We start from the raw sequence: 21628 nt of genomic DNA on the forward strand, positions 1-21628 counted from the left end.
AAGCTGTTAGATAAAAATGAAGACTAACATTTGCAAGGATATAAATCTTAACCCATTTGTTGGGGGTATAGGGTCTGGTGTCAGATTTCCGTCTGTCTTACATTTTGTAACCACAAAATTGTCCTGGCTAGATTAATTGTAAGGAAGCCCCTTTAAGCACAACTAAACTTCCAATATTTGTTTACATACTAATCAGTTGTCATGAAAAGCTGCATTCGACTCAGGGTCTGAGATGCCTTTTCATATAAAATGCCTCTCCCTTTGACACTGACTGAATTACATATATAACAGATTCATTTATTTTAAAACAATGTAAGAGGCTTTTTCTATAATGTTGAATCTGCTGTGTGGTATTTGTGTTTAATTCCAGTCAAATTTCAAAACTAATACATACTGCAATTCAAAACCATTAATCATCAAGCATAGACTGAGTATCTGAGGTTATGAACACGTATTTAAGAGTGCTCATAACCTCAGATACTGGAATGTCTTGCATTCCAGACATTGCAAACAATACTCTTCTCATTCCTAAACTTCCTAGAAATAAGTGGAGATTTGCATAAGCAAATAATACTCTTAAAATTTTTTATTTTTTCTTTCACAAAAACTTGGGGAAAAAAAAAGAAAAGTTTTATTTTTGACTCAGAGTCTGGCTCTGTTGCCCTGCCTAGAGTGCAGTGGTGCAATCATAGCTCACAGTAGCCTGGAACTACTGGGCTTAAGCCATCCTCCTCCCTCAGCTCCCGAACAGCTGGGACTACCACACCCAGCTAATTTTTTATTTTTTTTTGTGCTACAACACCCAGCTAATTTTTTATTTTTTTTAGTAGAGACGAGGTTTCACCATGTTGGCCAGGTTGGTCTTGATCTCCTGACCTTGTGATACACCCACCTTGGCTTCCCAAAGTGCTGGGATAACGGGCATGAGCCAGAAAGCCTGGCCCTGCTAAGTTTTATTTTATTTTTGTAGAGACAGAGTCTATGTTTCTCAGGCTGATCCTGAACTCCTGGCATCAAGTGATCCTCCCACCTCCCAATAAAACATGTATTACACTTGATCTTAGCCAAAAGGCCGAGAAGCGATTAAAACATGTATTGACATGAAAGTTGCTTTATCCTGGCCAGGTGTGGTGGCTGACGCCTGTTATCCCAGCACTTTGGGAGGCCAAGGTGGGTGGATCACAAGGGCAGGAGTTTAAGACCAGCCTGACCAAGATGGTAAAACCCCATCTCTATTGAAAATACAAAACTCAGCTGGGCGTGGTAGTGCATGCCTGTAATCCCAGCTACTCAGGAGGCTGAGGCAGGAGAATTGCTTGAACCTGGGGGGCAGAGACTGTAGTGAGCAGAGATTGTGCCAGTGTACTCCAGCCTGGGTGACAGAGGAAGACTCTGTCTCAAAAAAAAAAAGTTGCTTTATCCTTAAAACTACATATATTGTTTTCACCCCTACATAATCTTTGCCTCCCAAACATCTCCCCACTAACTTCAGTAGACATCTTAATTTGGCATCTGATGTTTTAAATGGTTTCCGTCATCTAATCCTGAATAAAATCCGTTTATAGAAAGTCAAGCAACAAATATAAAAATTTGTTGAAGTCTTTACTGAATGAACATAATACATTTGTTTGAGAAGATATATCCACACTAAAGTCCCTTACAAGCAACTAATGGGAGAAGATCATACTGGTAACTCCAATTTTAAAAAATATGATCACGAAAGATAATCGTAGTTGGTGTTTATGGAGCATCTTTTGGGGAGGGGGAAAAAGACCCCAACAGCTCTACAGATTGAGATCTAGAACTGAGAAAGTCATCAGGAGAAATGCCAGAGAGCAAGAAACTTACTTGAATTCCATTTTATGAGAGGAAAACTAGTATTGCAGTAGAGTCATTTAATAAAAAGTTACCATTTTTCTGATTATTCAGATATCCATTGACATGTACATGACTATCTTTAGATTGAATCATAAAAAGTTGACTGTCTCCTGGAAATCATCATTTCACAAATTTATCTATTTTAAATAACACTTATTACATATACACTGACATCAAAATCATGCCAGAGCAATGTTACTATTTTTACATGTATATGGGTATTAATGATATTTAATGTCTGGACACCTTCCAGGTCACAGAAGTAAATTTTCTCTTGTGTTTTCAGTACAGTGACACATCTAGCTCCTTTTGAGGAGGGCATGTCTGCTCAAATAATTAACAGTATTGGATATTAGTCCCTCAAAGCAAATGTCTATTTTACCTGGTATTCTAGGAAGAGAGAGAGAAAGAAAATAACCAAAGAAATGTGACTGCAATCTAATTTCCAAGAGAGAAGCTCTACTTCTGCATACTGGCCCCATACTGCATATTTTATAAGTATTTTTCTCACAACTTTTCTTAAAACTTAAGTTCTGTCTTAGGAATGTCTTTAGTTAGGTCTTACAAAGACATTGTTTAATATAGGATGTTAACATCTACTAAGCAAAAGATGCTGGCTTCTCTTCCCACAAAAGCCAAACAGAAAACAAAAAGTGTTACTAACGTTTTCTATTTATTCATTAATAAAAAGTGCATAGTACAAGCCCTTTATCCCAATCCAAGTACTCAGAAAAAGACTAACAATAGACCCTGGATGGCACAGACATGATTTGTTTGGCATGATTTAAACACATAAAAACAGTAATTAACATTTAGCACATCACACTTTGCTTTTAACAAAGTAATCTTCACACATGGTAACAAATACCCATCATTTTTCATTTAGAAATATTATAAGACTAAAGTTACTATTGCAACAACAAAAATTTAACCCATTAATTGTAAACTCTTCATTTTTTGTTCTTCAAATTACGGTTTTGTGTCTTAAACTGAGTTGGTCAAATTTGAGCACATACTTATGTGGAGTGACAGACTTTCATTTAGAGTGATAGACTTCCAAGGTTCTTTGAAAATTTAAGATACTGGTAATTCCATAAACACTACCACATAACAGAAAGACACTAAAAGAAGCCATACAATAGCTGTACTCAATAATTAGTTTGGAAAATCCACATTGTAAAATATGACTTGCTGACCATGGGATAGTGCTTGGATAAGTAACATGAAGAAATTCTTTTTTTTCTTTTTCTTTTTCTTTTTTGAGACAGAGTTTCACTATTGTTGCCCAGGATGGAATGCAATGGCATTATCGTGGCTCACTGCAACCTCCAGGCCTCCCACGTTCAAGCGATTCTCCTGCCTCAGCCTCCCAAGTAGCTGGGATTACAGGCATGCACCATCACAGCCGGCTACTTTTGTATTTTTAGTAGAGACGTGGTTTCTCCATGTTGGCCAGGCTGGTCTTGAACACCTAACCTCAGGTAATCCACCTGCCTTGGCTTCCCAAAGTGCTGGGATTACAGGCATAAGCCACCACACCCAACCTGAAAAAAATCTTTTACTAGAAACAGTTCCAATGTTAACCTTTCCCACATGGAAAGCAAAAAACAAAAACAAAACCTCCCACCATTTTTGTGCACAAAAATACATTAAATGACTCTAAAACAAAATTAACTTTTTTTTTTTTTTTTTTTGGTAGAGACAGGGTCTTGCTATATTGCTTAGGCTAGTCTCAAACTCCTGGGCTCAAGCAATTCTCCTGCCTCAGCCTCCCAAACTGCTAGGATTATAGGCATAAGCCACCATGACTGACCTAAAACAAAATTTTAATGACATTTGTGGAATGTGTTTAAGAGCCAAAACTGTGAAAATGTAAGCTTTATCTTTCCTTTCTCCCAGATTATTTAAAAAGGATTGTAGCCACAGTTCAGGTGAATGTTTGCAAGCCAAATGATTAAGAGTGTGCTCAATAAAAAGGCCACAGGTAGAAGCTTGAACAATATAAATTACTACGTCAACAAGAATATTTTTTGTATAGTACACTGTCTCAGGAATGCAGAGAAATTTTACAAGAAATCCAAGACAAATACTTCATTAAGAACACTGGTTACTAAGTAAATACACAGTTCATGTAGGAAAAGGCTAATATATGTAGACGTAATGTCAATTAAGTGCATGTGACAGAAATGAAGAACTAGGAATAAGAATCCAGATTTTCCAGCTGGGTCCAGTGGCTCATGTCTGTAATCCTAGCACTTTGGGAGGTCAAGGCGAGTGGATCACCTGAGGTCAGGAGTTCAAGACCAGACTGGCCTACATGGCAAAACCCCATCTCTACTAAAAATACAAAAATTAGCCAGGCGTGGTGTTGGGCACCTATAATCCCAGCTACTCAGAGTAGAAGGCTGAGGAAGGAAAATCGCTTGAACCAGGGGGTGGAGGTTGCAGTGAGCCAATATTATACCACTTCACTCCAGCCTGGGTGAAAGAGCAAAACTCCATCTCAAAACAACAACAAGAATTCAGATTTTCAGGTGTCTAATACGAGAAATTCTGTATCTAAGTTTCAGCCACTTCTTCCACTAAAGCCAATTCTTTTTTTTTGTAAGACAGGGTCTCATTTTGTCACTCAGGCTGAAGTGCAGTGGTGCGATCTTGGCTCACTGCAACCTCTGCCTCCCGGGCTTAAGTGATTCTACTGCTTCAGCCTCCTGAGTAGCAGAGACTACAGGCAGGTGCCACCAAACCCAGCTAATTTTTGTTTTTGTAGAGATAAGTTTTCACCATGTCGCCCAGGCTAGTCTCAAACTCCTGACCTCAAGTGATCCACTCACCTCAGCCTTCCAAAAGTGTTGGGATTACAGGCATGAGTCACTGCACCCAGCCCTCAAAGCCAGTTTTCAATGATTTGTGAACCACAGATTCAGTGACTACATCAGTATCTCTTATCAGGGATTGGCCTTCTAGCAGCTCAGAGAACAGATTGTTAGGATATATGGGCAAGCCTTCAAAGTTCAAGAGGCAAAGGCAGAAAATGGAATCCTAGAGGGATTTAGCTCTATCTTAAGCCATTCTGGCTCTTTCTGCTCTACTTTACTGGTTATAGAGTTAGGAAGGCTTCCAGTATGCCCCAGCAAGAGGAAAAACCTTTATTCTGTGGGGTTAATTTATCCAGGATTTAACTTACTCATCTATTAACACAAGTAATTTACAGTTGGTTATATTATTTCAAGAAATTGAGCACAAAGCCAAGATGTACAAGGAGGAATTCAAGCAATCAATATTAGATTCTATAATGAAAAAATGCCCTTACAATGTTTATGGTCTAGAATGTAATCATAATAAAGGGGGAAAATAACTTATGAGTATCACAATTGTACGAGAAACTATTAAACAGTACAATGATACAGAGAATTTATTCAATTCATACAAGTAATTTACCAGATCTATACAGTGAATAGACTGACCTAAGGAAAAAAAATCTTTACATTGATAGCAAAATTTCTTCTAGCCCCCATAAATCATCTGCAATCATTTGCTAGGAAAAAATTTCATAACCACATGGGTCATACAGACATTTTTATTTTTATTTATTTTATTGAGATGGAGTCTCACTCTGTCACCCAGGCTGGAGTGCAGTGGCACGATTTCAGCTCACTGCAACCACGTCCTGGGTTCAATCAATTTCCTGCCTCAACCTACCTAGTAGCTGGGATTATAGGCACACACTAGCACACCTGGCTAATTCTTGTATTTTTAGTAGAGATGGGGTTTCACCACGTTGGCCAGGCTGGTCTCAAACTCCTGACCTCAGGTGGCTCACCTGCCTTGGCCTCCGAAAGTGCTGGGATTACAGGCGTGAGCCGCCGTGCCAGGCCCATGCAGACATTTTTAAGTGCTTTTGGTATTCACTTTATTTCAAACTGAACAAAACCATACAACCTTTTATTTGTTATATATTTCAAAATTTCTCTCATATTAATATTCATTCCCACCCAATCCATCCTATTACCAAACAGGAATGAGATAAGTGGTGAAGAAAAGATGCTTGTTTGTCATTTTCTTCCTTTTCCCTTGGAGTAAACCAGTAATTTATTAAAATTTTTTTATAGGTCAGAGGGTAACAAAAGACTCAGTGGAGTAAATAAGCAAATAGGCATTCAAATGTCAATAACCTAACAGGCCCTAATATAGCTTTAAGATTAAAAAAAATTTTTTTTGAGAGGGAGTCTCGATCTGTCGCCCAGGCTGGAGCAGTGGCGCGATCTCGGCTCACTGCAACCTCTGCCTCCTGGGTTCAAGCGATTCTCCTGCCTCGGCCTCCCAAGTAGCTGGGTTACAGGCACACACACCACCCCCGGCTAACTTTTGTATTTTCAGTAGAGAAAGGATTTCACCATGTTGGCCAGGCTGGTCTTGAACTCCTGACCTCAAGTGATCTGCCTGCCTCGGCCTCCCAAAGTGCTGGGATTACAGGCATAAGCCACCGCATCAGGCCTAAGATTTTGATTTTAACAGGGAAGTGTTACAACAGAAAAGAAGCTTCCCAAGAGGCACTCATTTTAAAAATAAATTACAACTTCTATTATTACTGTATAGATTATGTCAGCAAAGGCAGAAAGAATTAATGTTTTCCTCTTTTCATGAACCTTGTAAGGCTAGTGTTGAGTGGTTTACAAATGTTATATAATGGACTATAAATCATCTGCCATATTGATCAATCATGTTTATTTAAAGTTTTCTTAACATTAGAGATTTTTAATGGGAGTATAAAATTAGTAAACAACCATTATATATATTTTTTCTCTTTTCCTATTCTAGCCACATAAACCAGTTTAATGGATGATACAGATTTCAGCTGTAATTTGCAAAACAATCCAAGAGCTACCACAGTCCCAAAAATTAGAGAAAACTGCCATCCACAAATAAACTACCAAGGTAAATGTAAATACAGTGTGGTTCTAATTTTCTTTCATACAATCCCAGACAACCCCAAATAACTTTATAAATACCTTATGAAAAAAAGCAATTTAAAAACCTATCAAAACTATTTAAAATATATAAATGCAGCGCTCTCAAATTTCCTTCAATCAGGCCAGAAATTACCACAAAAATTTTAATCACAGTCACAAACAGAATGAGAGGAATGTTTAAGTTTAGGACAACCAAAAAAGCCATAACTTTTTAAAAATATAATCATTCACTCAAATATATTGTAAATAGGAATGGTGATAACACAGGAAGCAAAAATAAGCTTGCAAGTGAAATTTCTAGAAGCTCATGAAAACAAACCATCCCATATTGCAGATGCAAAAGGAAAAACAGTTCTAATGGGGTTAAGAGTACTCTGGTCATCTTCGTTCGTTTGGTCGTGCAAGGTGTTAACCATTTTCACTTCCCAGATCACAAAGTTAGTCCACAGGAGGAGCTGGTGGATCTTGTCCCTGGCATGAGAAAGAAATAAATATGTAATTGACTCTTTAAAAAAGTTTTTAAATTTTTATTACTTTTTAAAAAATTGACTTATTAATTCCCAGGGCAACCAACCTAACATGTAAGAAAGAACTGAGCAGCAATGTCCCCAGCCTCCCATCCCAATTATATGCTTATTTGGACTTTCCATATGTTTTTACATGAGGGAACACTAGATTAAATAACACTGTGATTCTCCAACATTTGTCTTATTTTTCCCTGTAGTATGGAAGACAGAAAGAATTTGTGTAACAGTGACATGGTCACTCCTGCTAGCCCCAGGAGTGGTCTTCAAACCAACAAAACTATCTTCATCCCTCTTGGAAAACGGGTTTGAGAGAAACAGGATAAGAAAATGAGGAAAATAAAATAAAATAGGCTCAGTGTCTCTGTCTCTACTGAATAGGTAGGACAGAAGGGGGTCAAACATTTGAACTGAAGCTACTAAAAGTTTAGGGGCTGAAAGCATGAGAGGCAAGGGATCAACTGTGAGGCTGACACAACTGGGCAGTGGAGAACTGAGATTTAAGCAATATTGCTGTGGGTTATGAAATGGATTATTTTTGATGCTTCTCATGTGAGTAAAGGTTGGAATTCAAGCCTGGGCAACCTGGCAAAAGCCCGTCTCTACAAAAAAAACACAAAAAACTAGCCAGGCGTGCTACTGCATGTCTGTGGTCCCAGCTACTTGGGAGGCTGAGGTGGGAGGATAACTTGAGCCTGGAAGGCAAAACAAGACCCTGTAAAAAAAAAAAAAAAAAATTGGAATTCATTTTAAAATTATTTTTGGGCTTCTAGTCTCTTGCTTTTTTCTATATTTAACTCCACAAAGATTAAGCCATCAATTAAATCTTGGAACCACTATTTTTTTTTTTTTTTTTTTTTTTTTTTTTTGTGACGGAGTTTTGCTCTGTCACCCAGGCTGGAGTGCAGTGTGCAGTGGCGTGATCTTAGCTCACTGTAACCTCCATCTCCTGGGTTCAAGCGATTCTCCCGTCTCAGCCTCCCGAGTAGCTGGGATTACAGGGACACACCACCACACCCAGCTGATTTTTGTATTTTTAGTAGAGATGGGGTTTCGACATGTTGGTCAGGCTGGTCTAAAACTCCTGACCTCAGGTGATCCACCTGCCTTGGCCTCCCAAAGTGCTGGGACTGTAGGCATGAGCTACTGCACCCAGCTCTAAACTGCAAGATTTAATAGAACTACACAGGTAGAATACTCTATGAGTTAAATGTTCCTTTTGTCAATTTAGATATTTTAGTCAAAACAAAGTCCTTCCCTGCCTTAGGCCACATACATTCCCTTACCCAAAACCATTTAAAATCTGCAACACTTACATTATGAGGACTGGTTGGCTTTCCAGGTAGGCTTGATCCTCTTAGATTAGGAGGTCTCAGTAAGAACAAGATCAATGCAATAACCATCCAAGCCACTAAGATCATAGTAACACTGATGCCATTATCACCAGAGGGTCCTGGTACTAAAGACAAACAAAAAACGTAGCATGATCACAATATTGTTAAAAGTAAAAACAAATTTTAATGTTTAAGTGTCAGCCATGAATGTTCATTGCAGCACTGTTTACGATAGCAAAGACCTGGAAACAACCCAAATGCCCATCGATGATAGACTGGACAGGGAAAATGTGGCACATATATACCATGGAATATTATGCAGCCATCAAAAACGATGAGTTTGTGTCCTTTGTAGGGACATGGATGAACCTGGAAACCATCATTCTCAGCAAACTGGCAGAAGAGCAGAAGATCAAACACCACATGTTCTCACTCATAGGTGAGTGTTGAACAGTGAGAACACATGGACACAGGGAGGGGAGCACTACACACTGGGGTCAGTTGGGGGGAAATAGGGGAGGGACGGTGGGGGGTGGGGAGTTGGGGAGAGTTAGTAAGGGGAGAGATGCCAGATGTAGGTGATGGGGAGGAAGGCAGCAAATCATACTGCCACATGTGTACCTATGCAACAATCTTGCATGTTCTTCACATGTACACCAAAACCTAAAATGCAATAAAATAAATGGGAAAAAAAAATGTTTAAGTGTCAGCTTCAAATATTGTATTCATATAAAAATTGCATTGATATTGATTTGCGGATCTCTATAAAAAAACTGTATTGATTGAGAAGTACATATTGTATCTTTAATTTCCCTTTCCTTTAGTGAAAACATCTAAAAAGTAAATGATGTTAAATAGTCATAAACCAAAGCCTAATCAGTTTGTGTTGTTTTTGTTTTTTGAGACAGGGTCTTGCTCTATCACCCAGGCTGGAGTGTGGTGGCAAAATCATAGTTCACTGCAGCCTCAACCTTCCAGGGTCAAGGGATCCTCTAACCTCAGCCTCCTGAGTAGCTAACAGCAACTACAGGTGTGTGCCACCACACCCCTACTTTTTAATATTTATTTTTAGTAGAGGCAATATGTTGCCTGGGCTGGTCTCTAACATTTTTTTTTTTTTTTTTGAGAAGGAGTCTTGCTCTGTTGCCAAGGCTGGAGTGCAGTGGCACGATCTTGGCTCATTGCAACCTCTGACTCCCAGGTTAACCAATTCTCCTGCCTCAGCCTCCCTAGTAGCTGGGATTACAGGCATGGGCCACCACGCCCAGCTAATTTTTGCATTTTTAGTAGAGGTAAGGTTTCACCATGTTGGCCAGGTTGGTCTCAAACTCCCAACTTCAGTTGATCCACCCACCTTGGCCTCTCAAAGTACTGTGATTTCAGGTGTGAGCCACTGTGCCTGGCCCCACACCCCTATTTTTTATTTATTTATTTATTTTTTCATTTTTAGTAGTGACAATGTCTCACTATGTTGCCTGTACTTGTCTCTAACAAATTTTTAAATAGTACAATAATTCTTAATATTTTGGGGTAACAGAATCCTTTGAGAATTTGATAAAAATTAAGAACTCTTTCTATTTTAAGAATTGATGGGGTCCTTCAACTGAGGCCTTGCAAGGTAAGCCGCCTGTGCCATGTTTGCAGATTAATGAGGCTAGGGACCCTAAATTCCCTAAGATCTACTTTTCTGCTACCTTCTGCCCTGTGTCTGGCACCTACATCCTTCATGACTCTTCTTTTTGATCCATTCTGGATTAAAAATAAATATGAAAAGCACTCATGTATACCAAATTCCACAATTTTGCATATAATTATGGAATGTTTAAGGACAAAGACACGAATCCATAGATTTGCTGAGATCTATGAATCCAGATTAAGACCACAGAAAAACACACTCTCCTTTGGGGGGGAAATCTGCATCTTAATTACAGAGGCATTGTGAAAAAGGGAACATCTAGGCTGCATAAAGTATACATTAAAAGACCCTGTTAATTATAGTCTCAACCAGAGAGATTGATTTCGCTTTCTTTTTCACACAAAGAAGTTGGATTCAGATTTAGATATTTTAGAAGTCAATGCATTTATCAAGAGGAAAAAAGCTAGACAGGGATGTGTGTGCGTATACAGGTATCAGTTTTTTCCCAGCTCCTTGACATAGCCATAGCTTATTTAATTTGAAATAACAAGTGCCTAGCACAGTGCCTGACCCATGATATGAGGTTAACAAATTTCTAATAAATGAAACATAGATTTTTTTTTTTTATTGAAGTGTATTAGAGAATTCTATTTTCAGAAATAAAAATGGCTGGGGGTGGTGGCTTATGCCTGTAATCCTAGCACTTTGGGAGGCCAAGGTGAACGACTGCCTGAGCTCAGGGGTTCAAGACCAGCCTGCGCAACACGGTGAAACCCCATCTCTGAGGGAGAAGAAAAGGAAAAATCCATTAGGTAAACAGTTAAGGCCGGGCCTCTAGAACTGCAGCAGCTACTGCTGCTGCACAGGTAAACCTGAACAGGTAAGGAGCCAGTAAAGCAAAGAAGCCTTTTTCTGATTGGTTGGGTGGCTCAGGCCTGCAATCCCAGCACTTTGGGAGGCTGAGGCAGGCCAATCACAAGGTCAGGAGATTGAAACTATCCTGGCTAACATGGTGATATTCCATCTCCACTAAAAATACAAAAATTAGCTGGGCATGGTGGCATGGGTCTGTAGTCCCAGCTATTCCAGAGGATGAGGCAGGAGAATTGTTTGAACCTGAGAGGCGGAGGTTGCAGCGAACGGAGATCACACCACTGCACTCCAGCTTTGACAACAGAGCGAGACTCTGTCTCAAAAAACAAACAAACAAAAAAAGCCTTTTTGATCTTCGTATAATTAGTGAGCTCCCAGGAGCTCACTAACCTGTGTATAGTTTCCTCCCCTTTTCAGGCATATACACAGTGGGCTATGTGGGAAATTGCACAGGGAGAAGGGGGACTTACCTAAAACAAGCACACAGTTATACAAACAGGAGAAGCTGCACTTTGTGCTTAGAAACAATCCCACAGCTGGAAAAAGGGAGTTTCAAAGACAGCTTTATACCGGTAGGAAAAGTTACTCAAACAGTTACAAGGAGGAGAGCAGTTTCTTATAAAAGTATTTTGCATTCAGCTGTAACGAAGCAATCCACTTGGACTCCCCTCTCTGTGGAGAGCTTTCTCGTTTCGCTTATTAAACTTTCGCTCCAACTTCATCCTTGTGACCACGCTCCTTTAAAACGTTGGAGGTGAGACAAAGAACTTAGGGTGATACCTCACAAGTTAAACTGTTAATATTAAGGTGCATTGGTGAGGCTGCAACATTTCTACTAAAATTAGCTGGGTGTGGTAGCGTGTGCCTGTAGTCCCAGCTACTGGGACGCTGAGGTCGCAGTGAGCCTGGGTGACAGACCAAGACCCTGTCTCAAAAAAATAAAATAAATGAAAAATATATATAGGCCAGGCTCGGTGGCTCACGCCTGTAATCCCAGCACTTTGGGAGGCCGAAGCAGGCGGATCACGAGGTCAAGAGATCGAGACCATCCTGGCCAACATGGTGAAACCCCCGTCTCTACTAAAAATACAAAAATTAGCTGGGTGTGGTGGCATGCGCCTGTAGTCCCAGCTACTCAGGAGGCTGAGGCAGGAGAATTGCTTGAATCCGGGAGGGAGAAGTTGCAGTGAGCCGAGATCATGCCACTGCACTCCAGCCTGGTGCCTGGCGATGGAGTGAGACTCTGTCTCAAAAAATATATATAAATACCTATATTTTCCTCTAGAAATCTGTCTGTCTGTCTCTCTCTCTATATATATACATATATAAAAATATGTATTATACAAAAATATATATACATATATACATAAATATATATACATATATACATATTTATATATGTGTGTGTGTATATATATATATAGAGAGAGAGAGAGAGAGAGACAGAGAGAGAGATTTCTAGAGGAAAATATAGTATACCTAGGTGATTACTAAAGTAGCTTGTCAAGACTACAGCTGTTTGGTTTTTATCTCACTGCCTCAGGAAAAAGTAAAAGAAATCCAGATAAGGTGTTGAAACTAATCTGATACATTGCATTGGGGTCAGTGGGTCCAGGGCTCAATTCCACAAAAGGGAAGGAATTGGTGGCAGTGCTAAGCCAAAGGGCTAGTGATAAAAGCAGACAAAGTCAAGAGTTGTGCTAGCCCTGTTGCAAAGAAGTCTTATGACAAACAAATTAGTACAAAATATATATAAAAAAGAGTTGAGCTGGCCCAAGAGCAGGATGGATAGGAATATAGCCTCTGTTCCAACCCGTCACTTCCCTAGAAACAGCTAATGCAGGTGGGGTGTGGCAGCTCATGTTTGTAATCTCAGCATTTTGAGAGGCCAAGGCAGGCACATCCCTTTAATTCAGGAGTTCAAGACCATCCTGGGCAACATGGCAAAACCCCATCTCTAAAAAAAAATTAAAACAAACAAACAAACAAACCGCGTGTGGTGGTGTGTGCCTGAGGTCTCAGCTACTCAGGAGGCTGAGGTGGGAGGACGGCTTGAGCCCAGGAGACAGAGGTTGCAGTGAGCTGTAATTGCAACACTGTGCTCCAGCCTGGGCAACAGAGCCAGACCCTGTCTCAAAACTAAAACAAAAATAAACCACTTTCTTCCTTTGTCTTCTGTGTCATTACCATTGTCTGATCTAACACTTGGACACTCCTTCATCAATAATTCTCTATTTCTTTTTCTTTATATCAACAGTTCTTTTCTCTCTCTCTCTTTTTTTTTTGAGACACAGTCTTGCTCTGTTGCCCAGGCTGGAGTGGCTCAATGCAACCTCCGACTCCCAGGTTCAGGTGATTCTCCTGCCTCAGCCTCTCTAGTAGCTGAGATTACAGGCATGCACCACCATGCCCGACTAATTTTGGTATTTTTAGTGGAATTGGGGTTTCACCATGTTGGCCATGCTGGTCTTGAACTCCTGACCTTGGGTGATCCACCTGCTTCAGCCTCCAAAAGTGCTGGAATTACAGGTGTGAGTCTATGTGCCTGGCCAACGTCAATAGTTAAACTATAGTATACATCAGATTCACTGGAAAACTTAAAAAATGCAGAAATTCCATGTTCCACTTGACGTACTCAATACTTTGGTATTCCATACAAAAATAATGAGCATCTCCCCCTGCCCTACCCCTTTCCACTCCTACCAAACTGGATCTCCATTCATCCAGTTGCCCAGGGAAGAAACCTAAGAAGACACCTTTTACTCTCTCTCAACGACCCTGTATTTAATTCATCATGAAGTTTCTGGCAATTTTTCCACCTAAATATCACTTGTATCTGTCCACTTTTAGCTCCATGTCCCTACCTACTCAAGCTACCATCACCTCTTAGCTGGTCTATTGCAGTGGCCTCCTAAGGGATCTCCCCATATCTGTTACTGCTTCCTATGTCCTCTTTCCAGAGTAATTTTTTTTTCTTTTTTTAAAAGCAAACACATGTTGAGTATCCCTATGTGAAATGCTTAAGAACACAAGTGTTTCAGATTTCAGATTTTTTTTTAGATTTAGGGATATATGCAATATACTTATTGGTTTAACACCCTTAATCCTAACTTCCAAAATCTGAAATGCTCCCATGAGCATTTCCTTTGAGCATCATGTCAGCACTGAATAAGTTACAGATTTTAGAGCATTTCAGATTTTCAGGTTAGGGATATTCAACCTGTACTAATATTTTTACTTTAAATAATAATGAAGACCAGGCCTGATGGGGCTTATGCCTATAAACCCAGCACTTTGGGGGGCCAAGGCAGGAGAGTCCCATGAGCTCAGGAACTTGAGACCAGCCTGGGCAAAATGGCTGGTGTTGAACTTCTGGCCTCATGCAATCCTCCTGCCTTGGTCACCCAAAGAGCTGAGATTACAGGCGTGAATCAGTAATCATACCCAGACATGACTTTTTAATATTCTTTGCAAGTAAAAAAATTTTCAAGCTTCAGAGTTAAACCTCAGATTCCAAGGTTACTAATTCATATTTCTAGACAAAGGATTTCTGATCCTTTTTTAGAATCACAATAGTAATGACCACACTGAGCATGGTGGCTCACCTGAGGTCAGGAGTTCGAGACCAGCCTGGCAAACATGCTAAAATCCAGTCTCTACTAAAAATACAAAAATTAGCCGGGCGTGACAGCACGTGCCTGTAATCTCAACTACTTGGGGAGCTGAGGCAGAAGAATCACTTGAACCCAGGAGACAGAAGTTGCAGTGAGCCAAGATGATGCCACTGCACTCTAGCCTGGGCAACATAGTGACACTGTCTGAAAAAAAAATAGTAATGCCCGCTTCTTTTTTAGAATCTCACAATAGTAATATGACTCTTAGTTCCCTTAACTATCTCCTAGCTTGATTCCTATTGCAGCCTTTCCTACCTGCATATTGCTGCCAGAAAAGTCTGCATAAGACTGTTCTTAGCTGGGTACAGTGGCTCATGCCAGTGATCTCAGCACTCTGGGAGGCTGAGGGAGAAGGACTGCTGGAGCCCAGGCGTTTGAGACCAGCCTGAGTAACACAGTGAGACCCCTGTCTCTATAAAAAAATTTTAAAAATTAGCTGAGTGTGGTGGTGCAGGCCTGTAATCACAGCTACTTGGGAGGCTGAGGTGGAAGGATCACTTAATCCCAGGTGGTCAAGGCTGCAGTGAATTGTAATCACACAATTGTACTCCAGCCTGGGTGGCAGAGGTAGACCCTGTCTCAAATAATCCCAAAACAAACAAAAAATCCCCTCTAAAACAAACAAACAAAAAATCCCCTCTGTTCTTAACACATCTCTGCTGATGAACCTGGTAACTCAGTTTCCACTGCCTACTACTTCAACTCTTGCTTTTTTTTGTTTTTTTTTGTTTGAGTCAGTGTCTCACTCTGTCTCTCAGGCTGGAGTGCAGTGGCACAATCATAGCTCACTACAACCTCTGCCTCCCAGGCTCAAGTGATCCTCTCACTTCAGCCTCCTGAGCAGTTGGGACCACAGGCGCATACTGCTATGCCCGACTAATTTTTGCATATTTAAAAACATTTTTTATTTTTTAGAGATAGGGTCTCGCTATGTTCCCCAGGCTGGTCTCAAATTCCTGAGCTCAAGTGATCTGCCCAACTTGGCCTCCCAAAGTTCTGGGATTACAGGCTTGAGCCACCCCACCTGGCCCTTATTTTTTAGCAGAGACGACGTTTTGCCATGTTGCCAAGGCTTGTCTCAAATTCCTGAGCTTAAGCAATCCACCCACCTCAGCCTCCCAAAGTGCTAGGATTACAGGCATGAGCCACTGTGCCCAGCAACTCTGAGTTCTTTATCTAATCTTATCTCTTGTCACTTGTCAGAAAATGCATCCTCTGCTGTGGTCACCCCAATACCTCTTCCTTCTTTTTATTCTTTTTATTTATTTATTATTTTTATTTTTTTTTTTGAGACAGAGTTTCGCTCTTGTTACCCAGGCTGGAGTGCGATGGCGCGATCTCAGCTCACCACAACCTCCGCCTCCTGGGTTCAGGCAATTCTCCTGCCTCAGCCTCCTGAGTAGCTGGGATTACAGGCACGCGCTACCATGCCCAGCTAATTTTTTGTAGTTTTAGTAGAGACGGGGTTTCACTATGTTGACCAGGATGGTCTCGATCTCTTGACCTCGTGATCCACCCGCCTCGGCCTTCCAAAGTGCTGGGATTATAGGCGTGAGCCACTGCGCCCAGCCTTCTTTTTATTTTTTTATGAGACCGAGTTTTATTCTTGCTGCCCAGTCTGGAGTGCAACAGCATGACCTCTGCTCACTGCAACCTCTGCCTCCCTGGTTCAAGTGATTCTCGTGCCTCAGCCTTCTGGGTAGTTGGGATTACAGGTGCCCACCACCATGCCCGGCTAATTTTTTGTATTTTTAGTAGAGATGGGGTTTCACCATGTTGACCAGGCTGGTCTTGAACTCCTGACCTCAGGTGATCCACCCACCTCGGCCTCCCAAAGTGATGGGATTACAGGTGTGAGCCACCATCCCCAACCCCTCCTCTTTCTTCAGTCAGTGATTCCCTGGTTTGGCAATGCATCAGAATAGCCTGTGACAATATCAACACTACAGATTCTAAGGCCCTGCCTAAGACCATCTGATTCAGAAGCAGCTTTGGGGTGGGATTAGGAACCAACAATATTTTTTAAAAGCTTTCCAAATGAATCTGATGCAACATTTCAATGTGAACCTGTCTGGCAGCATTTGCCAACTATGCAAAACTCAGTCTTCTTGGGTTACTCATTATTTTTTTATTTTTATCTTTTTTTTCCTTTTTTATATATACATACATATATATATATATATATTTTTTTTTTTCCCTTAAATATGGAACACTTCATGAATTTGCATGTCATCCTTGCACAGGGGCCATGCTAATCTTCTCTGTATCATTCCAATTTTAGTATATGTGCTGTCGAAGCGAGCACGGGTTACTCATTATTTCCTTGTCTGGCATGTTCTTACAATTAACTTCATTTATTCACCTATATCCTACATCCCTCTTCCATAAAAATCTCCATTTCCTCCTCCACCCACTTTTTCCTCTTCCTTCTCTGGACCAGCGTGGCATTTCTAGTTTGAAGGAATGCATCCCCATCTCTCTTAATTAACTTTTTAAGAACTGAGACCATCTCATAGCTGTTTGACTGTACCACCTCTTAGATATAAAATCCCTGAGCCTCTGTTTCTTTACCAGTGAAATGGAAATAGTTCCATTTCAGAGCAGTTATGAGGACTGAAATGGTCAATACATGACAAGTAGTTAGCTAAGTGCCTAGAACACAGCAGGCAGTCAATAAACATTATCGATTAACCTTGGGAGGCTGAGGTAGGTGGATCACCTGAGGTCAGGAGTTCAAGACCAGCCTGGCCAACATAATGAAACCCCACCTCTACTAAAAATGCAAAAATCAGCCGAGTGTGATGGCACAGACCTGTAATCCCAGCTACTCAGGAGGTGGAGGCAGGAGAATCACTTGAATCTGGGAGGCGGAGGTTGCAGTAAGCCGAGATCGCACCACTGCACTTTAGCCTGGGTGACAAAGCAAGACTCTACCTCAAAAAACAAAACAAAACAAAAACCCATTACCATTATCCATTACCAGTGTTACGATCAATTAGAGCACAGAAAAGATGGAGTGCAGATAGATCCTGGTGTGAATAACTAGGCTGAACAAGATACTGAAGTGGGAACAGAAAACAGACAAATCTAACTGGTAACAGGATGGAAGGAACACAACACGTGGTGACTAACTGGACTGGTGGGGGAGGAGGAAGAAAAAAAATTAGTGAAGGATGCCTCTAAAATTTCTGAAGGGTAACAGTATGTGGTAGAATTTCTCTACTTAAAAAGCTAAATGGAAACAGTTTTCCTGATCTCAAAGGTTTGATAACATCATTTTCTATTATTCTCTAATAACTCAAGGCCCATCTCAGAATAGGATACTAGATGAACCAATTAAAGTAGAACCTCTTGGTCATAGCCAGTCATTTTATGTTTACAGGAGTCCCATGAAATTAAGAACGGCTTTGGAGTGTACTATCACATGGGCACAGCATGCAAGATTATTAACAAAAAATTAGAAACAAACCTAAATGTCTGCCAAGAGTGCCTGATTAATATGTAAATTATAACATTTCATTCTATACAATGGAATAATATAAAGCTGTAAGAAATTTGTGAGAGAAGTGTCTATGAGGTATGCTTTTTTTGACCAAAAAAAAAAGCAGGTGAAGAATGGTGTCTAAAAAAGGCAAGACAAGGAGGCCCGGCACGGTGGCTCACACCTGTTATCCCAGCACTTTGGGAGGCCGAGGCCAGCAGATCACTTGAGGTCAGGAGTTCGAGACCAGCTTGGTCAACATGGTGAAACCCCATCTCTACTAAAAATACAAAAATTAGCCAGGACTTAGCCAGGTGTCATGGCTCGTGCCTGTAAGCCCAGCTACTTGGAGGCTGAGACAGGAGAATCCCTTGAATCTGGGAGGCGAAGGTTGCAGTGAGCCAAGATGGCACCACTGCACTCCAGCCTGGGTGACATGGCAAGACTCAAGCTCAAAAAAAAAAAAAAAAAAAGGAGGACAAATAATTGATATTTATATTTGCTTGTACATGTAAAAAGAAATTCTGGAAAGATACAGAGAAGGCCAAGGATCTGGGGAGTTGGGAGAATATGAGGCAAGACAACGCTTCACTGTACACTAATTAACTTCTTGATTTTTGAACCATATGTAAAAAGTTAAGTAAATAGAATTAAACAAAAAAGTTAGCCTAAAATATCTTGGGTTTGAAAACACTAGGTATGGCCGGGCGCGGTGGCTCACGCCTGTAATCCCAGCACTTTGGGAGGCCGAGGCGGGTGGATCACGAGGTCAAGAGATCGAGACCATCCTGGTCAACATAGTGAAACCCCGTCTCTACTAAAAATACAAAAAAAAAATCAGCTGGGCATGGTGGCGTGTGCCTGTAATCCCAGCTACTCAGGAGGCTGAGGCAGGAGAATTGCCTGAACCCAGGAGGCAGAGGTTGCGGTGAGCCAAGATCGCGCCATTGCACTCCAGCCTGGGTAACAAGAGGGAAACTCCGTCTCAAAAAAAAAAAAAAGAAAACACTAGGTATCTGAACTTAGACTCCTTGAAATATTTAGGGACAGAGAATGAAGTGGGTCACTACAGGCTTTCTGTGATTATTCACATACCTTATGACAAGACTCACTCTTTAGAAAGTCTCAGAGCACAGGAAAAGCAGAGTTGGACTGGCCTATTCACACTCCCTGACACTGCATGCAGCTGGTAAATATAAACATCAGGAGCAGCTTTTTTTCTTCTGAGACTGGGTCTCACTCTGTCACCCAGGCTAGAGTGCAGTGGGATGATCGCAGTTCACTGCAACCTTGAACTCCTGGGCTCAAGGGATCCTCTTGCCTCAGCCTCCTGAGTAGCTGGAACCACAGGTATGCACCCACCATGTCTAGCTAGTTTTATAATTTTTTGTAGAGATGGGATCTCAGATGTTCCCCGGGCTGGTCTCAACTCCTGGTCTCAAGTGATCTTTACACCTCAGCCTCCCAAAGCACTTGGGATTACAGGTGTGAGCCACCGTGCCTGGCATAGGAGCAGCTATTTTAAAGTTAGTACAAGGAGGTGAATGGGCCTTTAAATGGACCAGCCACCATGGTTTTTAATGTGATAATGTCTAAGGAGCACAATCACACGAGGAATATAAAATCTGTTCCCTCTCTAGGAACTCCCTGTATATTATTTACCTTAGGAAGTTAAATATTTTCTACTTTATGGAATGGAAAGATATCAAATCATAACAATGTAGAGGGACTTTGTACACCAAAATACAGCATTTCCTATTTTGCTTATGCATTAAGTTTTTGGTTACAAGCAAACATGCATAGAGTTGACGGTAAGGAATATCACAAATAAAATGCCAAATGGAATATTCACAATGAAGCCATTAACTTAGCTGGACACCAAGAAGACAGAAAGATAGAGACTGATGCTCTAAGAGCTGGCAGATCCTGAAAGATTATTTGTATCAACTTACATAGGTTTCCACTGGGGAAAGCAAAAACAGAACAGCAGTGAAAGTGCACAATACACCAGTATGCTCTGACCCTGTAATTTTTGGTCCTATTCAGTAATTACATTATCGTAAGCAGAGCTACCAGTTTTCAAGCTGAGTCAAGGGTGATCTCTATCATTCCCTAATGTAAATCTGTTATTCTACTACAGGCTAAGTATTCCTAATCTAAAAATTTGGAATGCTCCAAAATCCAAAACTCTTTGAGAGATGACATCATGCTCAAAAGAAATGCTTATTGCTCCTGCTAAGAAGTGGTGCTTAAAAAATAATAATAATAATAATGAGAAAAAAGAAAATGCTTATTGGAACATTTCACATTTTCAGGTTAGGGACAGTCAACTGGTAAATGAATCTCAAAAAGTCTGAAACTGAATACACTTCTGACTCCAAGCATTTCAAATAAGGGATATTCAACCTATACTTACTTTTGAGATGGAATCTTGTTCTGTCGCCAGGCTGGAGTGCAGCGGCGTGATCTTGTCTCACTGCAACCTCCACCTGCCAGGTTCAAGCTATTTGCCTGTCTCAGCCTCCCCAATAGCTGGGACTATAGGTGCACGCCACCACGCCTGGCTAATTTTTTGTATTTTAGTAGAGACAGGGTTTCACCTTGTTGGCCAGTATGGTCTCGATCTCCTGACCTCATGATCCACCCACCTCAGCCTCCCAAAGTGCTGGGATTACAGGCCTGAGACACTGCCCCGGGCCCAACCTATACTTTCTTATTGTGTTCTGCGAGGGTGCACCATGGTGTAATTTCAGATTAGTGTTTTCTAGAGAAAGATAACCTGAATGGAAAGCATCATCTCTTTTGTTTAAAGGATTCTATTAAAAAAAGAAATAAATGACATTTTAATCAGGGGGCTAAGGGAGGCCTCACTAAGAAGGCACTCTGGAGTAAAGATGTAAAGAAAGTGAGGGTGTGAGTTGTGACGTTATCTGAAAGAAGCACGTTTCAGGCAGAAGGACAGTGAGTATTCCTGACTCAGGAGCCTGTGGGATGTTCACGGAGGCCAACGTGGCTGAAGTGGAGTGACCTGGGATTGGCGGTATAGTGGCGTCGGATGCAAGAAAAAGATTAGGCTGGGTGTGGTGGCTCACACCTATTATCTCAGCATTTTGGGAAGCTGAGGTGGGAGAATCATTTGAGGCCAGGAGTTCAAGACCAGCCTGGGCAACATAGTGAGATCCTATCTCTACAAAAAAAAAAAAAAAAAAAAAATCAGCCAGGTGTGGTGGCACACACCTGTGGTCCCAGCTATTC

General features: G+C 41.0%; 1 protein-coding gene and 1 non-coding gene across 4 annotated transcripts in view; both read right to left on the bottom strand.

Moving 5' to 3' along the window:
- Positions 1-5275: 5275 nt before the first annotated feature.
- Positions 5276-21628, bottom strand: part of SMIM14 (small integral membrane protein 14) — an 89428-nt gene continuing 73075 nt past the window's right edge. For all 3 annotated transcript variants that reach the window (XM_032273981.1, XM_032273984.1, XM_032273982.1), the window contains 2 exons: positions 8692-8834; positions 5276-7322 (listed from right to left, as the gene is read on the bottom strand). In XM_032273981.1, the coding sequence (XP_032129872.1) occupies positions 7290-7322; positions 8692-8834 (176 nt within the window). In that variant the 3' untranslated portion in view covers positions 5276-7289. The remainder of the gene's footprint in view (positions 7323-8691; positions 8835-21628) is intronic.
- Positions 17091-17197, bottom strand: LOC116548873. The gene has a single exon (XR_004267585.1). It is a non-coding gene; the product is annotated as a U6 spliceosomal RNA (small nuclear RNA).

Source organism: Sapajus apella, unplaced genomic scaffold (assembly GCF_009761245.1).
Source record: "Sapajus apella isolate SASKATOON/1434 unplaced genomic scaffold, GSC_monkey_1.0 scaffold5, whole genome shotgun sequence".
In the NCBI taxonomy this organism is placed as follows: domain Eukaryota; kingdom Metazoa; phylum Chordata; class Mammalia; order Primates; family Cebidae; genus Sapajus; species Sapajus apella.